The sequence below is a fragment of the Molossus molossus genome, unplaced genomic scaffold (assembly GCF_014108415.1).
Source record: "Molossus molossus isolate mMolMol1 unplaced genomic scaffold, mMolMol1.p scaffold_m16_p_1, whole genome shotgun sequence".
NCBI lineage: Eukaryota > Metazoa > Chordata > Mammalia > Chiroptera > Molossidae > Molossus > Molossus molossus.
The window spans coordinates 66,273,583-66,290,031 of record NW_023425344.1 but is presented as its reverse complement, the minus strand read 5'-3'; the positions used below and the strand labels follow the sequence as shown (position 1 = coordinate 66,290,031).

The window sequence follows — 16,449 nt, the reverse complement described above, 5'->3', positions numbered from 1 at the left end:
TATTAAAGAGATTAATAGTGAGAAGGGAGTCTCAAGGCCTCATTTGGAAGTTTTGGTTTGTGGGGGTTTAAGAGGAAATGTGAACCAAGTTAGACATGGTGAGACTGAAGCAGAAGACAACAGATTTCACTTAACAGAGTTCAATGAATGAAGGACCCTTCCCTTCAGAGTCCTTCATTCATGGCTTCACGTGGCTTCATTTATTTAATAATATTCAGAGAGTGGCTGCTGGGGGCAAGGCACCGTTCTAAGCACTGTATCAGTTTTTTAAATGATTTGGGGAACTTCATGCTCAATTTCCAGTGGTTTTTAGGAATGTAATACTAGGTATCAGATTTTGTTTAAATCAGCCTCTGAATTCCTAACACTCTTTAGAATTTCCCTAATTTGGAATTACTCTATTCAAAAATTACAAAGATTAATCCCAGAAAGGTTAAGTTATTGCTGCTTTTTTTTTTTTTTTATGTTACAGATGCATTTCTTAGAACAAGTAAATGAATTACTAGCCAAGCTGGGTATAGTACAGCATCTTTTACTCAGCAGTGAGCAGACCATCTATTCAGAAAATATAATTACTCAAAAGATTAAGGCAAAGCCACAAGCTGTTTATAAGAAGTGTTTACTTGCCACATTCTCTAAAGCACTTGGCATTTTAGTTGAAGTTATCATAGTGCGTGATTACTTGAGGTTTTTGTGTAAAGTATTAAGGAATACTTTCATTGTTCTTTTATGTTTAGATTTACACTTTTAGCAAAATCTTTTCAGAATATATTTTAACACCATATACCAAAGGTCACACTTTCAGATTCTCTCTCTGAGGGAGTTGGGACTTGGACAATCAGCTAGTTGGGCTTAATTTCCTAGTCTTATGTGGATGTTTGTATGTCTTCTGCTTATTTCTCCCCTCCCCTTAACTTTCTTGGAAATCTTTATTTCCTATCACTCACCAAACTTTTCACAGAAGGAATCTTGTGAGATTTTCTTTTATTCTAATCATCACTGGTTGAGTGATTACTGTCACTGCCTTCACTGTCACTGTCACTATCACTTCCATTGTTGTTGCCATTATGAGACTTGCTCTTGCCGTTACTCTCATCACTACTGTCAGAGGCACTGTCGCTGCTGTCACTGCTGTCACTACTGTCACTGCTATCGCTGCTGTCGCTGCTGTCGCTGCTGTCACTGCTATCACTGCTGTCACTGCTATCGCTGCTGTCGCTGCTGTCACTGCTGTCACTGCTGTCACTGCTATCGCTGCTGTCGCTGCTGTCGCTACTGTCACTGCTATCGCTACTATCGCTGCTGTCGCTGCTGTCACTACTGTCACTGCTGTCACTGCTGTCACTACTGTCACTGCTATCACTGCTATCGCTGCTATCACTGCTATCACTACTATCGCTGCTATCACTGCTATCACTACTGTCACTGCTGTCACTACTGTCACTACTGTCACTGCTATCACTACTATCGCTGCTGTCACTGCTGTCACTGCTGTCACTACTGTCACTACTGTCACTGCTATCACTACTATCGCTGCTGTCACTGCTGTCACTGCTATCACTACTATCGCTGCTGTCACTGCTGTCACTGCTGTCACTACTGTCACTACTGTCACTGCTATCACTACTATCGCTGCTGTCACTGCTGTCACTGCTATCACTACTATCGCTGCTGTCACTACTGTCACTGCTATCACTGCTGTCACTACTGTCACTGCTATCACTACTATCGCTGCTGTCACTGCTGTCACTGCTATCACTGCTGTCACTACTGTCACTGCTGTCACTGCTATCTGATTTGCTGTTACTGCTGTCACTACTGTCACTGCTATCGCTGCTGTCACTGCTGTCACTGCTGTCACTACTGTCACTGCTGTCACTGCTGTCACTGCTGTCACTGCTATCACTGCTATCTGATTTGCTGTTACTGCTATCACTGCTGTCACTACTGTCGCTGCTGTCACTGCTATCTGATTTGCTGTTACTGCTGTCACTACTGTCACTGCTATCACTGCTGTCACTACTGTCACTGCTGTCACTGCTATCACTGCTATCTGATTTGCTGTTACTGCTATCACTGCTGTCACTACTGTCACTGCTGTCACTGCTATCTGATTTGCTGTTACTGCTGTCACTACTGTCACTGCTGTCGCTATCTGATTTGCTGTCACTGCTGTCACTACTGTCACTGCTGTCACTGCTGTTACTGCTGTTACTGCTATCACTGCTGTCACTGCTGTCACTATCTGATTTGCTGTCGCTGCTGTCGCTGCTGTCACTGCTGTCACTACTGTCACTGCTGTCACTGCTGTCACTGCTGTCACTACTGTCACTATCTGATTTGCTGTCGCTGCTGTCACTGCTGTCACTACTGTCACTGCTGTCACTGCTGTCACTGCTGTCACTGCTGTTACTGCTGTCACTACTGTCACTACTGTCACTGCTGTCACTACTGTCACTATCTGATTTGCTGTCGCTGCTGTCACTGCTGTCACTGCTGTCACTATCTGATTTGCTGTCACTGCTGTCACTGCTGTCACTGCTGTCACTGCTGTCACTACTGTCACTATCTGATTTGCTGTCGCTGCTGTCACTACTGTCACTATCTGATTTGCTGTCACTGCTGTCGCTGCTGTCACTGCTGTCACTATCTGATTTGCTGTCACTGCTATCATTGCTGTCACTGCTGTCTGATTTGCTGTCATCACTCCCGTTGTTACCATTGCCATTACTATCACTATCATTAGCATCTGATGTGCTGTCACTGTCATTATCTCCTTCTCCTTTTGAGTCACTGTCATTGTCATTATCTTTTGATTCATCAGAGTTATAAGATGCATCTCCTCCGTTACTGCTGTTATTGTCACCTTCCGAATTGGCATCATCACTGCCATTGGACTCATCGCTGCTGTTGGGATCATCTCCTTGCAAAGATTCATCATCAAACTCGTAACTATCATACACATCGCTGTTACTGTCACTACCTGTTTGGTCATGTCCAACCTTATTTTCAGGTTCTGATTTCTGGCCCAGTTCTTGCTTGTGGTCAACCTCTCCTTGTGTCTTGACATTTCCGTTGCCCACAACCATTCCATGTTGCCCTTTACTCTCTTTATCTCTGTTGACTTTCACAGCTTCTTTGGCAATATTGGTTCTGTTTCCACTGCTAGAACCTTCAACTTCTATTTCCTATAAAAAGAATGTTTAAATAGTGAATGTTATACTGCAAAATCACATTGGTCTGAGGAAGACTAACAGGAGAGTGGCCAGAGAAACAGAAGTTCAACTTCCAGTTCTTCAGAAACATCTGTTTGTGAAAATGTGCTTTATTCAGTGCTTGAAAGTACCCTAGTGCTTGTTTTATATAACAATCCATCCATATTTTTACCCAGTAGAAACTTTTATAAACCATTACATGGTGCAGCCATTATTTAGTATAAGACTTTCCTAGAATTATAACCAAAATTTCAGAAATGTCTGATTTTTTAAATTGTTGTATATCAAAGTCTAGTAAGGACCCTGGCTTTCCCATCAAATATTCAATTAATTTAGGTGTGAAAATACATGAATGCTTGTCATGATTATTTTTGTGCTACCATTAGAGGTGGTGGGGAGAATTTACACTGCCATTTAAAAAAAAAGTCACAAACTAACCTTGTCTGGGCTCTTCTCATTAGTACTTGGCTCTGATTCTCTGGTGATTCCATTATCCATACCATTGTTTCCTCTGTGACTGGGTTTTCCCATGTCCTCTGTTCTTTGGCTATCATTTTCTTCTGGAATACTATCGGAATCCTCCTCACTCTTGGAGGCATTGTCTCCATCCGTGTCATGGGGATCTTCCTTTTCTTCAGGGTCATTGTCTTCACTACTAATTGAATTTTGACCTAAGCTATTATCGTTGTCATCTTCTTTTCCAGGACCCTGACCCTCCTGGCCCTTGCTGTCATCAGTGCCCTCTTGTCCATTTCCTGTTTCTTCACCTTCATTATCCCCAGAGCCCTTGTCTTCATCCTCACCTGCTCCATCCCCACTAGGACTCCCATCAGAATTATCTAGGCCAGGGTCTTCTCTATTGCCCGCTCCACTTTCCCCTGGTGTTACCCCTGCCTCCTCGTGACCATTTCTCTCACCTTCTTTCTGAGGTATTATTTCAGTGGTATTACCCTCATTTCCACAGGAATTCCCATTTGCTTCATCCTCTTGGCCTGTACTATTACTGCTTCCAGATATTTGATGTTCATCTTCTTCAACAACAGTGGTATTCTCACTCTGACCTGCACCTCCAGCATCCCCGTTTTTTAAATTCTCATCAATATTTCCATTAATATTGCTCCCATCTGCTGCTCCGGTATTGTCAGTGGTGCTTACTTGTCTCCTGATACCACTGGCTGTGGTGCTATCTTCTTTTCCATATATCCCATCATGACCATATGTTTCTGGATTTCCTGTGCCCCCGTTCGGATCCTCAGGATTTCCCTCTTCATCTACGAACATGGAATGTGCAGAAGAACGTTTTCCTCCTACTTCTGCCCACTCAGGACCATCTCTCTCTACTTTATAACCATCTTTGGTATACTGTTGCCTTCCCATTTCATCTTCATGCCTGGGGACACCATTTTCTTTGGCGGTGTCATTAACATTTAACTCATCCTGAGAAAGAAACAATGCAAAATAATTGGAATATCATCTTGAAGTGATACAAACTGAAAGGCTGAGCATCAATTTGAGGGCGGGGGGGAGTAATGGACTTCAAAAACACCTTAGAAGCACATTTTATATCCTATACCTGTATTGACACTTTTGATTTTGCTGGAAGATTTAAATTCACAGGTTTGCCAACAGCACATCTCTCCAATGGCTTGACTTGAGGAACCTACCAAAATTGAAAATATTCTTATTTTGTATGCATGCACATACACGGACACACACACACACACATTTTTCCCTAAATGAAGAAAATAAAGATATAACACAAAGGCTAACGTATGCTCTAATTAGGTAGAAAAGAGAAGCCACTTTTTACGGGGCTTATGTGGAATTTGAACTGGCATACAGATAGTTTTCGTAACAGTGTTACCGATTTTATCGAGGAATTAATTTCACCTATAGAAGAGGGACATTCTTTTCTAAAGATGAAAAGATAGACATTTGGTGTTTCTGTGCAAGAAGCCTCTTGCAAAGCACAAGAACTACCCTAAGTATAATTCTGGCAAAACACCTAAGAGAACAGTTGGTTTGACCAGAAGAAAAATCAAGTAATAGGCCACTTCTGTGCTCTTCGAGAGCACATTTGAAATAGTTGAGGATTTTCTCAACTACATAAACACCAAAGTGTTTGGTGTCATGAAAACATATCAAAATGTTAAACCTAACAGCTGGCTAATGAAATTACAAATGGTTGAAGTCTCTTAATTTTTCTTTGTTTGTGTTTATCTATATATTCCAAATTTTTTACAGTGCGCATTTAAAAAATAACTCTCTGAGTAAAACATTAGTTTTTTGCCTATGTTTAAAAATTCTATTTTTATTTCTTGAAAACTTCCTAAACAATACAGTCTTCATTGATATTAGAATGAAGTTCTGAGCATGTGAGCAAAGATGAACAAAGTCTTCATGATTTGGGGGCATTTAATGTAAATTGATCTGAATTTTTAAATGAGAATCCTTCTGAGCATCATGAGTTTCATTTGGAGGAATGGGAACATGAATTTGGAGTCATGTTTACTTTTGTTAAGATGCCAGAGATATCTTGTCAATTCTTTCATGCAAATCTAAATGTTTAGGCTCAGCTTATCTGTAAAGTCTTAAGGAGCAAAAGGAAGGAGGTTTTCTGAGGAAGGCATACTTACCGGAATAGCCCATGCTGCTGCCCAAAAGCAAAAATATATGACTATCTTCATTTTCTTTAGAAATATTAGTTAATGACTGTTTAAAAAAACAAAAGAATAGCACAACATTACTTACAGAGCAAAAGATAATGACCACAGTGATGTATTATTTGCTTTGTAAGCATTTGCCTTTTTCCTGGGCAAGGAGTATTTATCAAACATAAGAAGGTGGCTGGCCACACTCACTTCCAGAGCACACCTGGAGTGTCATAGAGACGTAGGGGGCATCATCAGGGTCAGCTCCAATGGGGCCACCTAGACTTTCTGCCTCTGTCAGTGAAGGGAAACAGCCATGTAGCCACAAAGTCATAACCATAACTGTGTCCTTCTGCTGGTCTTGATGGTAATCATATCTTTCTCTTCTGAATAGTTTTAACCAGGTATTGACTACTTGTGCTAAGATTGCGCTTAAAAGATGAAGCACTTTTCATCCCTTCTCCAAGTTTATACAGCTGGGCTCTTCTAGAGTATAAGGGACAGAGGTGAGGAAGGCTGGGCTAATAGAAGGAACATGGCGCTTGGATGTAGAGACCTGGGTTTGAATTCTACCTTTGCTACTTGCTGTGTGCATTTGAGAAATTTAAGCTTTTATCTTCAGATAGAGCAGGAGGGAGAGAGGTAGAAAGAGAGAGAGAAACATCGATGTAAGAGAGACACATGAACTGGATGCCACCCGCATGACCCCAACCAGGGTTGGGGACAAACTGCAACCGAGGTACGTGCCCTCAGCCGGAACCGAACCCAGGACTCTTCGGTCCATGGGCCGACACTCTCACCGCTGAGCCAAACTGGCCAGGGCAATTTAAACATTTTATTAAGCCTTGTTTCCTCCATCTGTGATAATAATAGTATCTACACTTCAGGATTATGCCAACTATCTTAACAGAAAAATCTCTCAGGAACCTTCTCTGACTACATTTCTGAGGGCATTTGGTGTCTCTCTTTTTCACACACAGCAGCTTCTGCACACCTAATTGGCAGCATATTGCACTGTGTTAAAATGGCCTGGTTACTTACATGTTCCCTTGTCCTACTGAGAGCTCCTGAGACCCAGGAGAATGTCTTGGTAATCACTGTATACATAGCATAGGAAAAGACCTTTTATGAATATTGTTGATGAATAAATAATTACTAATATAAGCAATACTTGGCACTGTCCTGGGTATTTAGCAATCTCTTAATAAATGATAGCAATTATTATGAGGAACTTCTAAACATATAATCCTTTATTCCTATTAGAATTCACATTCAGAAATGTTCTAGTGTGTGTGTGTGTGTGTGTGTGTGTGTGTGTGTAGATAGAGAGAGAGAGAGAGAGAGAAAGAGAGATAGAGAGGAATAGGTATTTACAGCCCATGTAAATAAAAAATTTTAATTTCCATTTGCTACAAATTGGATTGCTTGATGTAATGATGCCATTGCTATAGAATGGAAGGGAGAGTTTTACTCCTATTTCATGACTCTCCCACTGGATTTATAAATTATAATGCTGCATGTTATAGAAGAGGCTTTATTTAGTTTAATGTTGATAATGGAAACGTAATAAAATCTCAGTGAGCATCAACTTCCATAGAGTTATTGGCATTTCTTCACAGGCGAGAGGACACAGTTCCAGAGCTACTGAGAGAAAAAATAGAAGGTGCTCACTCTCGTAGCTGCTCAGCAGAAAGCCAAAACCTCCTTCTAAAATACTATAGTTTAAAAACGAGTCTGAGGTGACCTGGGGACAAATATAATGCAGAGCTCTGGGCATAGATGTTGAAAGGCGTCTGTTTAGTAAGCAGGGGTTATACCGTGCCTTGCAGTCCCAAACCTAATTATTACAGAGACTCTGCAGAAGGCCAGATTACTGTGATTTGGAGGAGCCATGGTGTCCTGAAAGGTACCTGCAGTGAAGGTCAGAGCTATGTGCAGCCCATTTCTAAGCTGCAGTCCAGAAATCTGACCACATTAGCTCCCTTCAGATCTACTCCGGACAATTGCACGATGCACGGTGATGCTGTCACCGTCTCCACGGGTAGGTGAATGGCTCGAAAGACTGCTATAGAAATGGCCTGTTTCATCAGCCTGAAAGCAGAGGCTTAAGAACTGTGTGGACCCCCTTCAGATTATTGCGGGTATTGCCACAAGTAAAATTTGTCACAAGATTTAGCAATTACCTAGTTAATTTGGACAAATTTTTTAAAAAGCTAAAAGAAAAGCTTAATTAAAGCCCTGTTTGAAAGCCCAAGCTGGATTTTTAAAATCTCAGTTATCTAATTTCTAATCGAAACTAACCAAAGCAACCAGATAAGTATCAAATTTCCACCTCAGTTTACCATTTTTTTTTTTTTTTAGTAGCATGTCTTTCTTTTTCAAACCTATCATATTATAAAATGGAAAAGGCATGTGACAAAAGTCAGAATCTCTAACTATTCTAAGAAGTATTTTAAATATAGCTTTTAAAACCCTAATGTCAATTGGAAAAAAAATAATGTTTTAGGTCAAGTGTTGATTTTTATTTTTAAGAACCAAGAAGTTATATGTAAACTGAGATTCATTCATTCATTCAACAAACATTTGAAGGCCTAATGTGGGCCAGATACTGAGACCTAGAAAACAGACATGAGCCCTATCACGAAGTGGATCAGACGGACTGAAATAAATGTACTATAATGTGTTAAATCAAATTCACCTTTATTTCTCTATAGAGTCAGTGTTTAAATGTTACTATTGTTACTATTTAGAAGAGGAAGAGCCCTGGATGGTTTGCTCAAGTGGTTGGAGCGTTGTCCTGTACACCAAAAGGTTGTGGGTTCGATTCCCAGTCGGGGCGCATACCTAGGTTTCAGGTTTGATCCCTGGTAGGGACGCATGCAGGAAACAACTGATAAATGTTTCTCATAGCGATGTTTCCAACTCTCTCTCTCTCTCTCTCTCTCTTCCTCTCTCTCTGAAAATCAATAAAAACATATCCTTGGGTCAGGGTTAAAAAATAATAATAATAAATAAAAGAGGAAGAGATTTTTTTTCCCCTTTTTAATTCAGTCCCATTACATGTTACACTGCAGTGGTGACACTTTAAAAAAAAAAAATGGCTTTAACTAGACTCAAGATTCTTTAAAATGGTTTTCCTGGATAAAATTAACAATAATGGAAACTTAGTGAATTATACATAAAAGATTCTAATTTCTCATTCTGTTGTTACTATTCAAAAATATTTGCTTCATCTTACATATACTCTTTCTATTAGCAACTGATATTTTAACACCCTGGCTGTGGAAAAAAAAAAAAAAAAAAACCTATTCTTCAGTAATGCAATATTTTGCTAGCTGAAATTTGTATTCCTTACCACATAATTTCTCATAATCTTTTAATACAAATCTCGATCTGATAAGTCAAAAGGGAGGGGGGGAATCTAATCATACAGGGTTATTCACGTCTTAAAATCCAGTTGGCTTTTCTGAAATTCGAATTTCTTTCTAAAGGTAGCTGTTGGTTCTGAGTAAAGAGGATGTTTCATCTTACCTTGAAAGCTCTCAAAGGAACTTTGAAAATCCAGGATTTCTGATCTTTTTCTTTGAAGACTGAGTGGCACACTGTCCTGGACTTTGGCATGATAATTTTGTACCTGCCGAAATTTAAACTCAGTTTGATCATTTTCTCCACCAATCACTGTTTAGGATCCCTGATATAGGGTTATGTCGCCATGTCTATGGAGCACATAATAACGTCCCCCACTTCCTTTACTTGCTGATAGTGTATTTGCTCACCGAGCCATTTTGTTCCAAAGAGCCTAGACCAACTTTCACTTAATTAAATAGCTTTTGGGGAGGCTGTTTTGCATCTTAAATATAGAGAATCAGTGTAACACACCTGAAAAGAGCCACTTAAATTCTGTCACCCTGACATTTCTTGTCTTACTAAGGTTGGCAATCTAAGAAAACTCTAGGTTTCTTTAGTAAATATGACTGCCTATTTAAGATCCCTATCATTCCTGAGGTAGGTATTAAAGTTCTGTGCTATAATTCAACGTCCACATACAACAGCCTTGACATTGCTCTGAGAGGAGTCTTTAACATTCTATAAATAGTAACTCCATAAAATCTCTCTGAAGTTTTAAAATGTAACACTTTATTTTTCAAACTAAGTTTTAAAAATAGATATTCAAAATACCAAAAGTCATTGTAAAGTGGTTACACGTGCAAAAGTATGTACAGACAAAAGATTTCGCTCTCAGTTCTCTGTTATCTGCTGGCTGCGGAGGACAAAATAGAGAACCGGATCATGTCTCTAGCAGAAAGTTTTGGTACTGAACTCACCATCCTCTTGAACCCCAGATGTGTGCTGTGATGCAGGTAATCTCTAGACCATTTCTCCAGTTTGTGATTTCAGAAACTTGACAATCTATGTCTTTCCATGAACTTGTTCAGAATTTTCAGGAATCATCTGATATTTGTATAACATCAAAGGATATGAACCATGTTCGACCACTAATTTACTATAACCCAACAGCAGTACAGAATAACTACAGAATTTGTGTATAGGACTATTACAGGAAAGCAGTAAGGTTGAAAGGAAGTAGGGGGAATGGAGAGAGGATTTGCCTTGAAGCTATGTTTTCATAGTAAATATTTTGTTTTTATTTAGACAGCATGTTTATGTAGGTGGCTTAAAAGATCTTACCAAATTTTAAGGAGTCTAGGTCACTCCTGGGAGTAACAAAACACCTCACTCACACACACACATACACACACACACACACACACACACCCACACCCCAGTGGGGGTTAGTGACCTGAACCTGCCTTCTTTTTCCTTCCATTTGAATGAACATGAGTTGCAGTGAGAGATTTCAATAATTGATAGAACTAGTTGACAGAAAATCAGCACAGATAACGAGTTTTAAAAAGAAATATCAACCAACTTGATCCGATTGACATTTGTTGAACACTTTAACAACAGCAGAATAAACATGCTTTTCAAGTATAAATGGAACATTTACCAAGATAGACCATATTCTAGGTCCCAAAACAAATACCAACAAATCTAAAAGGATTTGAGTCATACACAGTATGTTTACTGATCACAATAGAATATAATTAGGAATCAATAACAGAATGATCTCTGGAAAATCCCAAATTTGAAAGCTAAATAGCACACTTCTAAATAATCAGTGGATGAAAGAAGAAACCAAAGGGAAATTCAAAATGTATTGAATTTAATGAAAATGAAAACACAACTATTTATCAAAATTTGTAGGATGTCACTAAAGCAGTTTTTAAGGAGAACTTTATAGCACTAAATGCCTGTATTAGAAAAGAAAAAGGTCTCAAAACAATGACTTCACTTTCCACCTTAAGAAACTATAAAAATAGCCCTGGCCGGTTTGGCTCACTGGTTGAAATGTCGGCCCACGGACCAGAGAGACCCAGGTTTGGTTCCCACTAAGGTCAAGTACCTCAGTTGAGGTTTGTCCCTGGCCCCAGTTGGGGTCGTGCAGGTGGCAGCCAGTCTATGTGTCTCTCTCACATTGATGTTTCCTCTCTCTCTCTTCTTCCCTGTCTCCCTCCTGCTCTATCTGAAGAAAAATGCAAAAATGTCCTCGGGTGAGGGTAAAAAGGAAACTACAAAAAGAAGAAAAAATTAAATTCAAATTAAGCAAAAGAAAGGAAATAGTAAAGATCAGAACTGAAAGTGGTTAAAAAAAAATGTTTTAAAAAATAGAGAAAATCAATGAAACCAAAAGCTGTTTTTTTGAGAAGCTTAATAAAATTTAAGACTCTAGCCTGGCTAATCAGATACATAAGAGAGAACACATAATTATCAATATAAGGAATGAGAAAGATGAAAATACTACAGATTCTATAGACATTCAAAGATTTAAAAGGAAATATTATGAACAACTTCAGGTCAATAAATTCAGTAACTCACATGAAATGGATAGATGGTATGAAACCACCAAAGATCACTCAAAAAGAAATAGATAACTTGAATAGCCCTATACCTATTAAAGAAGTAAAATTCATAGTTAGACATCTTCCCACAATAGATTGCTTTCATTTTGTACTCTCTCTTTTTTTTTTTTTTTATCCTCACCCGAGGACACTTCTCCACTTTTTGTTCAGGTAGAGTGGGAGGGAGAGAGAGAGAGAAACATCGACGTGAAAGGACACATCGAGTGGCTGCCACCCGCACAATCGACCAGGGCCGGGGACAAACTGCAACCGAGGTACATGCCCTTAGCGGGAACCGAACCCGGGTCTCTCAGGACCGCAGGCCGAGGCTCTAACCTCTGAGCCAAACCAGCCAGGGCCATTTTGTACTCTCTTGACTGTCCTTTTTAATCTAAGCAGGGAGCGTTTCTACTGATAAAAATTTTTCAAGAAGCATTCCACAAATTCCAAAAGGGTCTACTTAGACAAAAGTTATATCCACAGATCTTTCTGTACCTTTGCCTTTTGCTGAGATTGCTGAAGGACAATGCTCTGAAACTACTTAGCGGTCCTCCGGTTTGAGTGAAAAGATCTGTGAGGAACACCCAATCTCCTGTGAACAAATATTCGGATCTTTTGATAACTTTTCCAGCTTTCAGCAAAGTATTGCAGAATCACTCTCTCAGCCTTTTTTTTTCCTATATCATGCTCTCCTTATGGGGAATCTCTAAATTTTATCATCTTTTGCCATTTGAAGAGGCAGAGAATTTCAGTATTATTAAGTCCTGGTTTCTTTTTGTCTAACAGTTCTTCTCTCAATGTATTTCTCTCCTCTTGCATTTTTCTATAAGCTACAAGAAGCATCCCAACACTTCGCTTGGAAATCTCCCAGGCTATATACCAAGCTCATTGCTTATGAGTTCTGCTTTGCACAACTGAAGAACACAATTTAGCTAAGCTCTCTGCTTCGAGGGTAACAAGAATCCTCATTCCTCTACATTCCAGCAATGCCTTATTCACTCCCTTCTGAGACGTCACCGGTATCTTTCACATCTATATTTCTTCGAACAGTCTTCCAGCCTCCGTCCATTGCTTGATTCCAAAACCACTCTTACACTTAGGAATTTCTTATGGCAGCCCCCACCTCCATGTACCAAAGTCTGTGCTAATTTCCTATTGTTGCCTAAAAAAGTCAGCAAGAAGATCTCTGGTTTTAGAGAGCTCATTTGACTAGGTTAGCCTTATCCAAATAATCTCTTTAAGGTCAACTGATTAGTAAACTTAGTTATATCTGTTAAATCCCTTTTGCCACATAACAAGACAAAAATCATGGAAATGATACTTCATCATATATACCCTTTTTCCCCATACTCAAGGGAGAAGGGATTATATAAGAGTGAGCGTCATTGGGGGTTATTTAAAAATTCTGGAGTGGGAAGGGGGAGGATGGAAGGAAGGAATTATAAAAGGTCATGAGGAAATTTTTATATATACTTTTCATTGTCTTAATTGTGGTGATGGTTTCATAGATGTGTATATATGTCAAAACATCAAATTGTACACTTTAAATATATGCAGTGTTGTCTGCATTACACCTCAATAAAGCTGTTAAGGGGGAAAAAAGTAATTAAACCATTTTACATCCTGTAAATTGAGAAGTTAAAACTATTGCTTTAATAAGGGCTCCCCAAAAGCAAAAATAAACACAGTTTATTATGGAAGCCAAACAACTAAAATTTAAGATCTGGACTCAGATATCTATATCAATTTAGTAACTAAACAAATTATCTAAAAACCCTTAATTAGGATTGTTATTTTGTCCCTAAGCAAAGAATTTGGAATGGAGCTCTTAACCTAGTGGCTACTCTATTAACATGACTTTGAACTATCTGCCTTCCTGTTTTCCTAAATTTAGATAAACAGCAGCTGAGCCAAATGTCAAAACTAAGGCAAGAATAGCAATAGCAGTACAGACACAGAGAGAATGTTCCAACTCCGATTATTTCAAGTTGACTCAGAATGGTTCACAAACCAGCAGAAGGCACGTGAGTAGTGGTTCTCTGTGGGGGCACATATATAATGTCTTAGCCAGGCACTGGTGAAAGTTTAAAGAGCAAAAACCTTTCATTCAATTGCCAATATTGAATTAATGCCAGTGCAATTAGGAAAACAAAATTAATTTTTTTAAAAAACAACCATAGCTTTTTTTTTCAAGTGATAACCATTTCTTCTAGAGATTTTATTCCATTTCCCTTAAGTCTACAGTTAGCATAATGTTCTTTGAGATAGCTTTATATCTCGAGAAACAGACACATCTGTGGGCCAGTCTTAGCTTCCATTGTCTTATTATGACTGAAAACACAACAGTTACTAGACCACGTAATCTTTTCTTCCTGTGAAAAAAGGAATACTTCAGTTTTTCTCCTTTCTCATGCATATATTTTCATTTTTCAAAACTGTGTCCCAGATAGAGAGCTTCTTGAGAGTAATAATTAATCAGAGGCTTTGAAGTCAGAATCTGGGTGAAACTCCCACCTGTCACTTACTGTGTGACCTTGGAAAAGTAACCTAATCTAATATTCAGTTCCTCATCTGTATAACTATGTTATAATAACAACTAACGCTTGTTGAACATGTATATATACACTGCAATCTAAGCCTATTATCTCATGTCATCCTTAAAATGATCGCACATGATAACACAGTTATCTATCTACATCACAGACATGAAGATCCTGGGTCCTAAAGTGGCACAACCAATAAGTGACAGAACTCAGATTTGAAACCCAGAATTCTGGTCTTAGAACCTGACTCTCAGGTGCCAAATTAACTGCCTACTTCTTAATGACACTGTGAAGGTAATACATGGAGAATCGCCCCGTGCCCAGCACACACACAGAACTCCTAAAAGGAGAGTGATTATGATTTTCACAATTCTTCACTAAGTCCAAGTCCTTTACTTGTCACTGATCAAATTTCCCTAGGATTATTAGCAAAGAGGTGTATTTTAAATAAGACCCCAAAACTTTGACAGGTATTTTATTCAATACTATAAGTAAAATACTAATCTTCAGTGAAAACAAACGTCTAATGGCTCACACTCTCTCTCTCCTACTGAACGCTATGACTCCTAACAGACTCACCTACTTCCAGTCTCCAGGCCCTGTTCCCAAATCTCTCACACAGATGCCAGAGTGATCTTTCTTTCTATCTATCTATTTATTTATTTATTTAGTTATTTATTTATTTATTTATTTATTTTTATTATCCTCACCCGAGGACATTTTTTCATTTTTTGTTTAGATAGAGTGTGGGAGGGAGAGAGAGAGAGAGAAACATCGACGTGAAAGGGACACATCGAGTGGCTGCCACCCACATGACCCAACCAGGGCTGGGGACAAACTGCAACCAAGGTACGTGCCCTTAGCGGGAACCGAACCCGGGTCTCTCTGGACCACAGGCCGACGCTCTAACTGCTGAGCCAAACAGGCCAGGGCATCTTTCTAAAATACAAATCTAATCATGTCACTACTTAGATTCACTTGCTTTTTAAATTCTCACCCAAGAATATGTTTTTATTGATTCCCGAGAGAGAAGAGGAACACCACACTGTTGCCTCCTGCACATGGCCCAACCAGGGATCATACCCACAACCTGGGTATGTGCCCTGCCAGTAATCAAACCCGTAACCTTTTTGATGTACTGGACAATGCTCCAACCAACTGAGCCACCTGGCTGGGACTAGATTCAAATGTTAAAATGACTCCTTAATGTGGCTTGGAACTTCTTAAATTATCGAGCCTCACCTGGCCACTCCCCTTCGAGATCCCTTGAGACCCCTGCGTGCTGGGAAGATCACAGAGAAGCCCAGCCAAAGACACGGTTGGGATCAGGTTGCCAGAGTTCCTGAATATAGACGATATGTCGTGTATTTTAATAATCTTTCCTGCTCTCTGTATTGACTTCATGAGGATGACTTAAACGCTCTGTACTCAGCTCCTCTTTTTTGTTGTGGTTTTTGTTTTGTTTTTTTATCCTTCCCCAAGATATTTTTGCATTTATCTTCAGACAGAGTGGGAGGAAGAGGAGGAAGAGAAAGAAAGAAACATTGATGTGAGAGAGACACATCTACTGGGCTGCCACCCGCATGACCCCAATCGGGGCCAGGGACAAACTGCAATCGAGGTATGTGCCCTTAGTGGTAACTGAACCTAGGACTCTCTGGTTCGAGGGCCGATGCTTCAACCACTGAGCCAGACTGGCCAGGGCTAGCACTTCTTAATAATCACAAAAAGCTGGCCATTTACGTGAGTTATCCCCACAGCAATGGGTGCTTTAAACCTCTTATGTGGCAACACTAGCCTAAAACCATTTCTTCACAAATAGAGATCTATACAATCCAATACGTTCTTTCTTGCAGATTTGTCTGAGAGAAGACTAAAAGGAGGGACTTAAAATTAAAATAATACTTTTCATTCTTTGATCAAAGTCTCAAGTCATGTACAAACAGCCACCATTAATTGGTGATAACAGATCAATACACATGCTCTGAAAACCATCCAATCAACAACCTCGTGCCAATAACTATGCTTCTGAAAGTTTGCAAATCAGTGACAGCCCAAGGTTCCAAAAATAGACCAATCA

The 16,449-nt window shown here is 39.4% G+C and overlaps 1 protein-coding gene across 1 annotated transcript; it reads right to left on the bottom strand.

The window, feature by feature from the left end:
• Nucleotides 1-989: 989 nt before the first annotated feature.
• On the bottom strand, nucleotides 990-5,902 carry LOC118630670 (dentin sialophosphoprotein). Its single transcript, XM_036262656.1, has 4 exons — nucleotides 5,852-5,902; nucleotides 4,789-4,875; nucleotides 3,654-4,652; nucleotides 990-3,188 (listed from the first exon to the last, which is right to left on the bottom strand). The coding sequence occupies exons 1-4, from the start codon at nucleotides 5,900-5,902 to the stop codon at nucleotides 990-992; spliced, it is 3,336 nt and encodes a 1,111-aa protein (XP_036118549.1).
• Between the last annotated feature and the right edge of the window lie 10,547 nt (nucleotides 5,903-16,449).

What these genes read in the sequence shown, in the direction of transcription:
- LOC118630670 (XM_036262656.1), bottom strand. Translation starts at nt 5,902, where the DNA reads ATGAAGATAGTCATATATTTTTGCTTTTGGGCAGCAGCATGGGCTATT. An exon ending in AATCAAAAGTGTCAATACAG is followed by an intron (nt 4,653 to 4,788) that starts GTATAGGATATA and finishes TTTCTTTCTCAG; the next exon opens with GATGAGTTAAATGTTAATGA. An exon ending in ATGAGAAGAGCCCAGACAAG is followed by an intron (nt 3,189 to 3,653) that starts GTTAGTTTGTGA and finishes TTCTTTTTATAG; the next exon opens with GAAATAGAAGTTGAAGGTTC.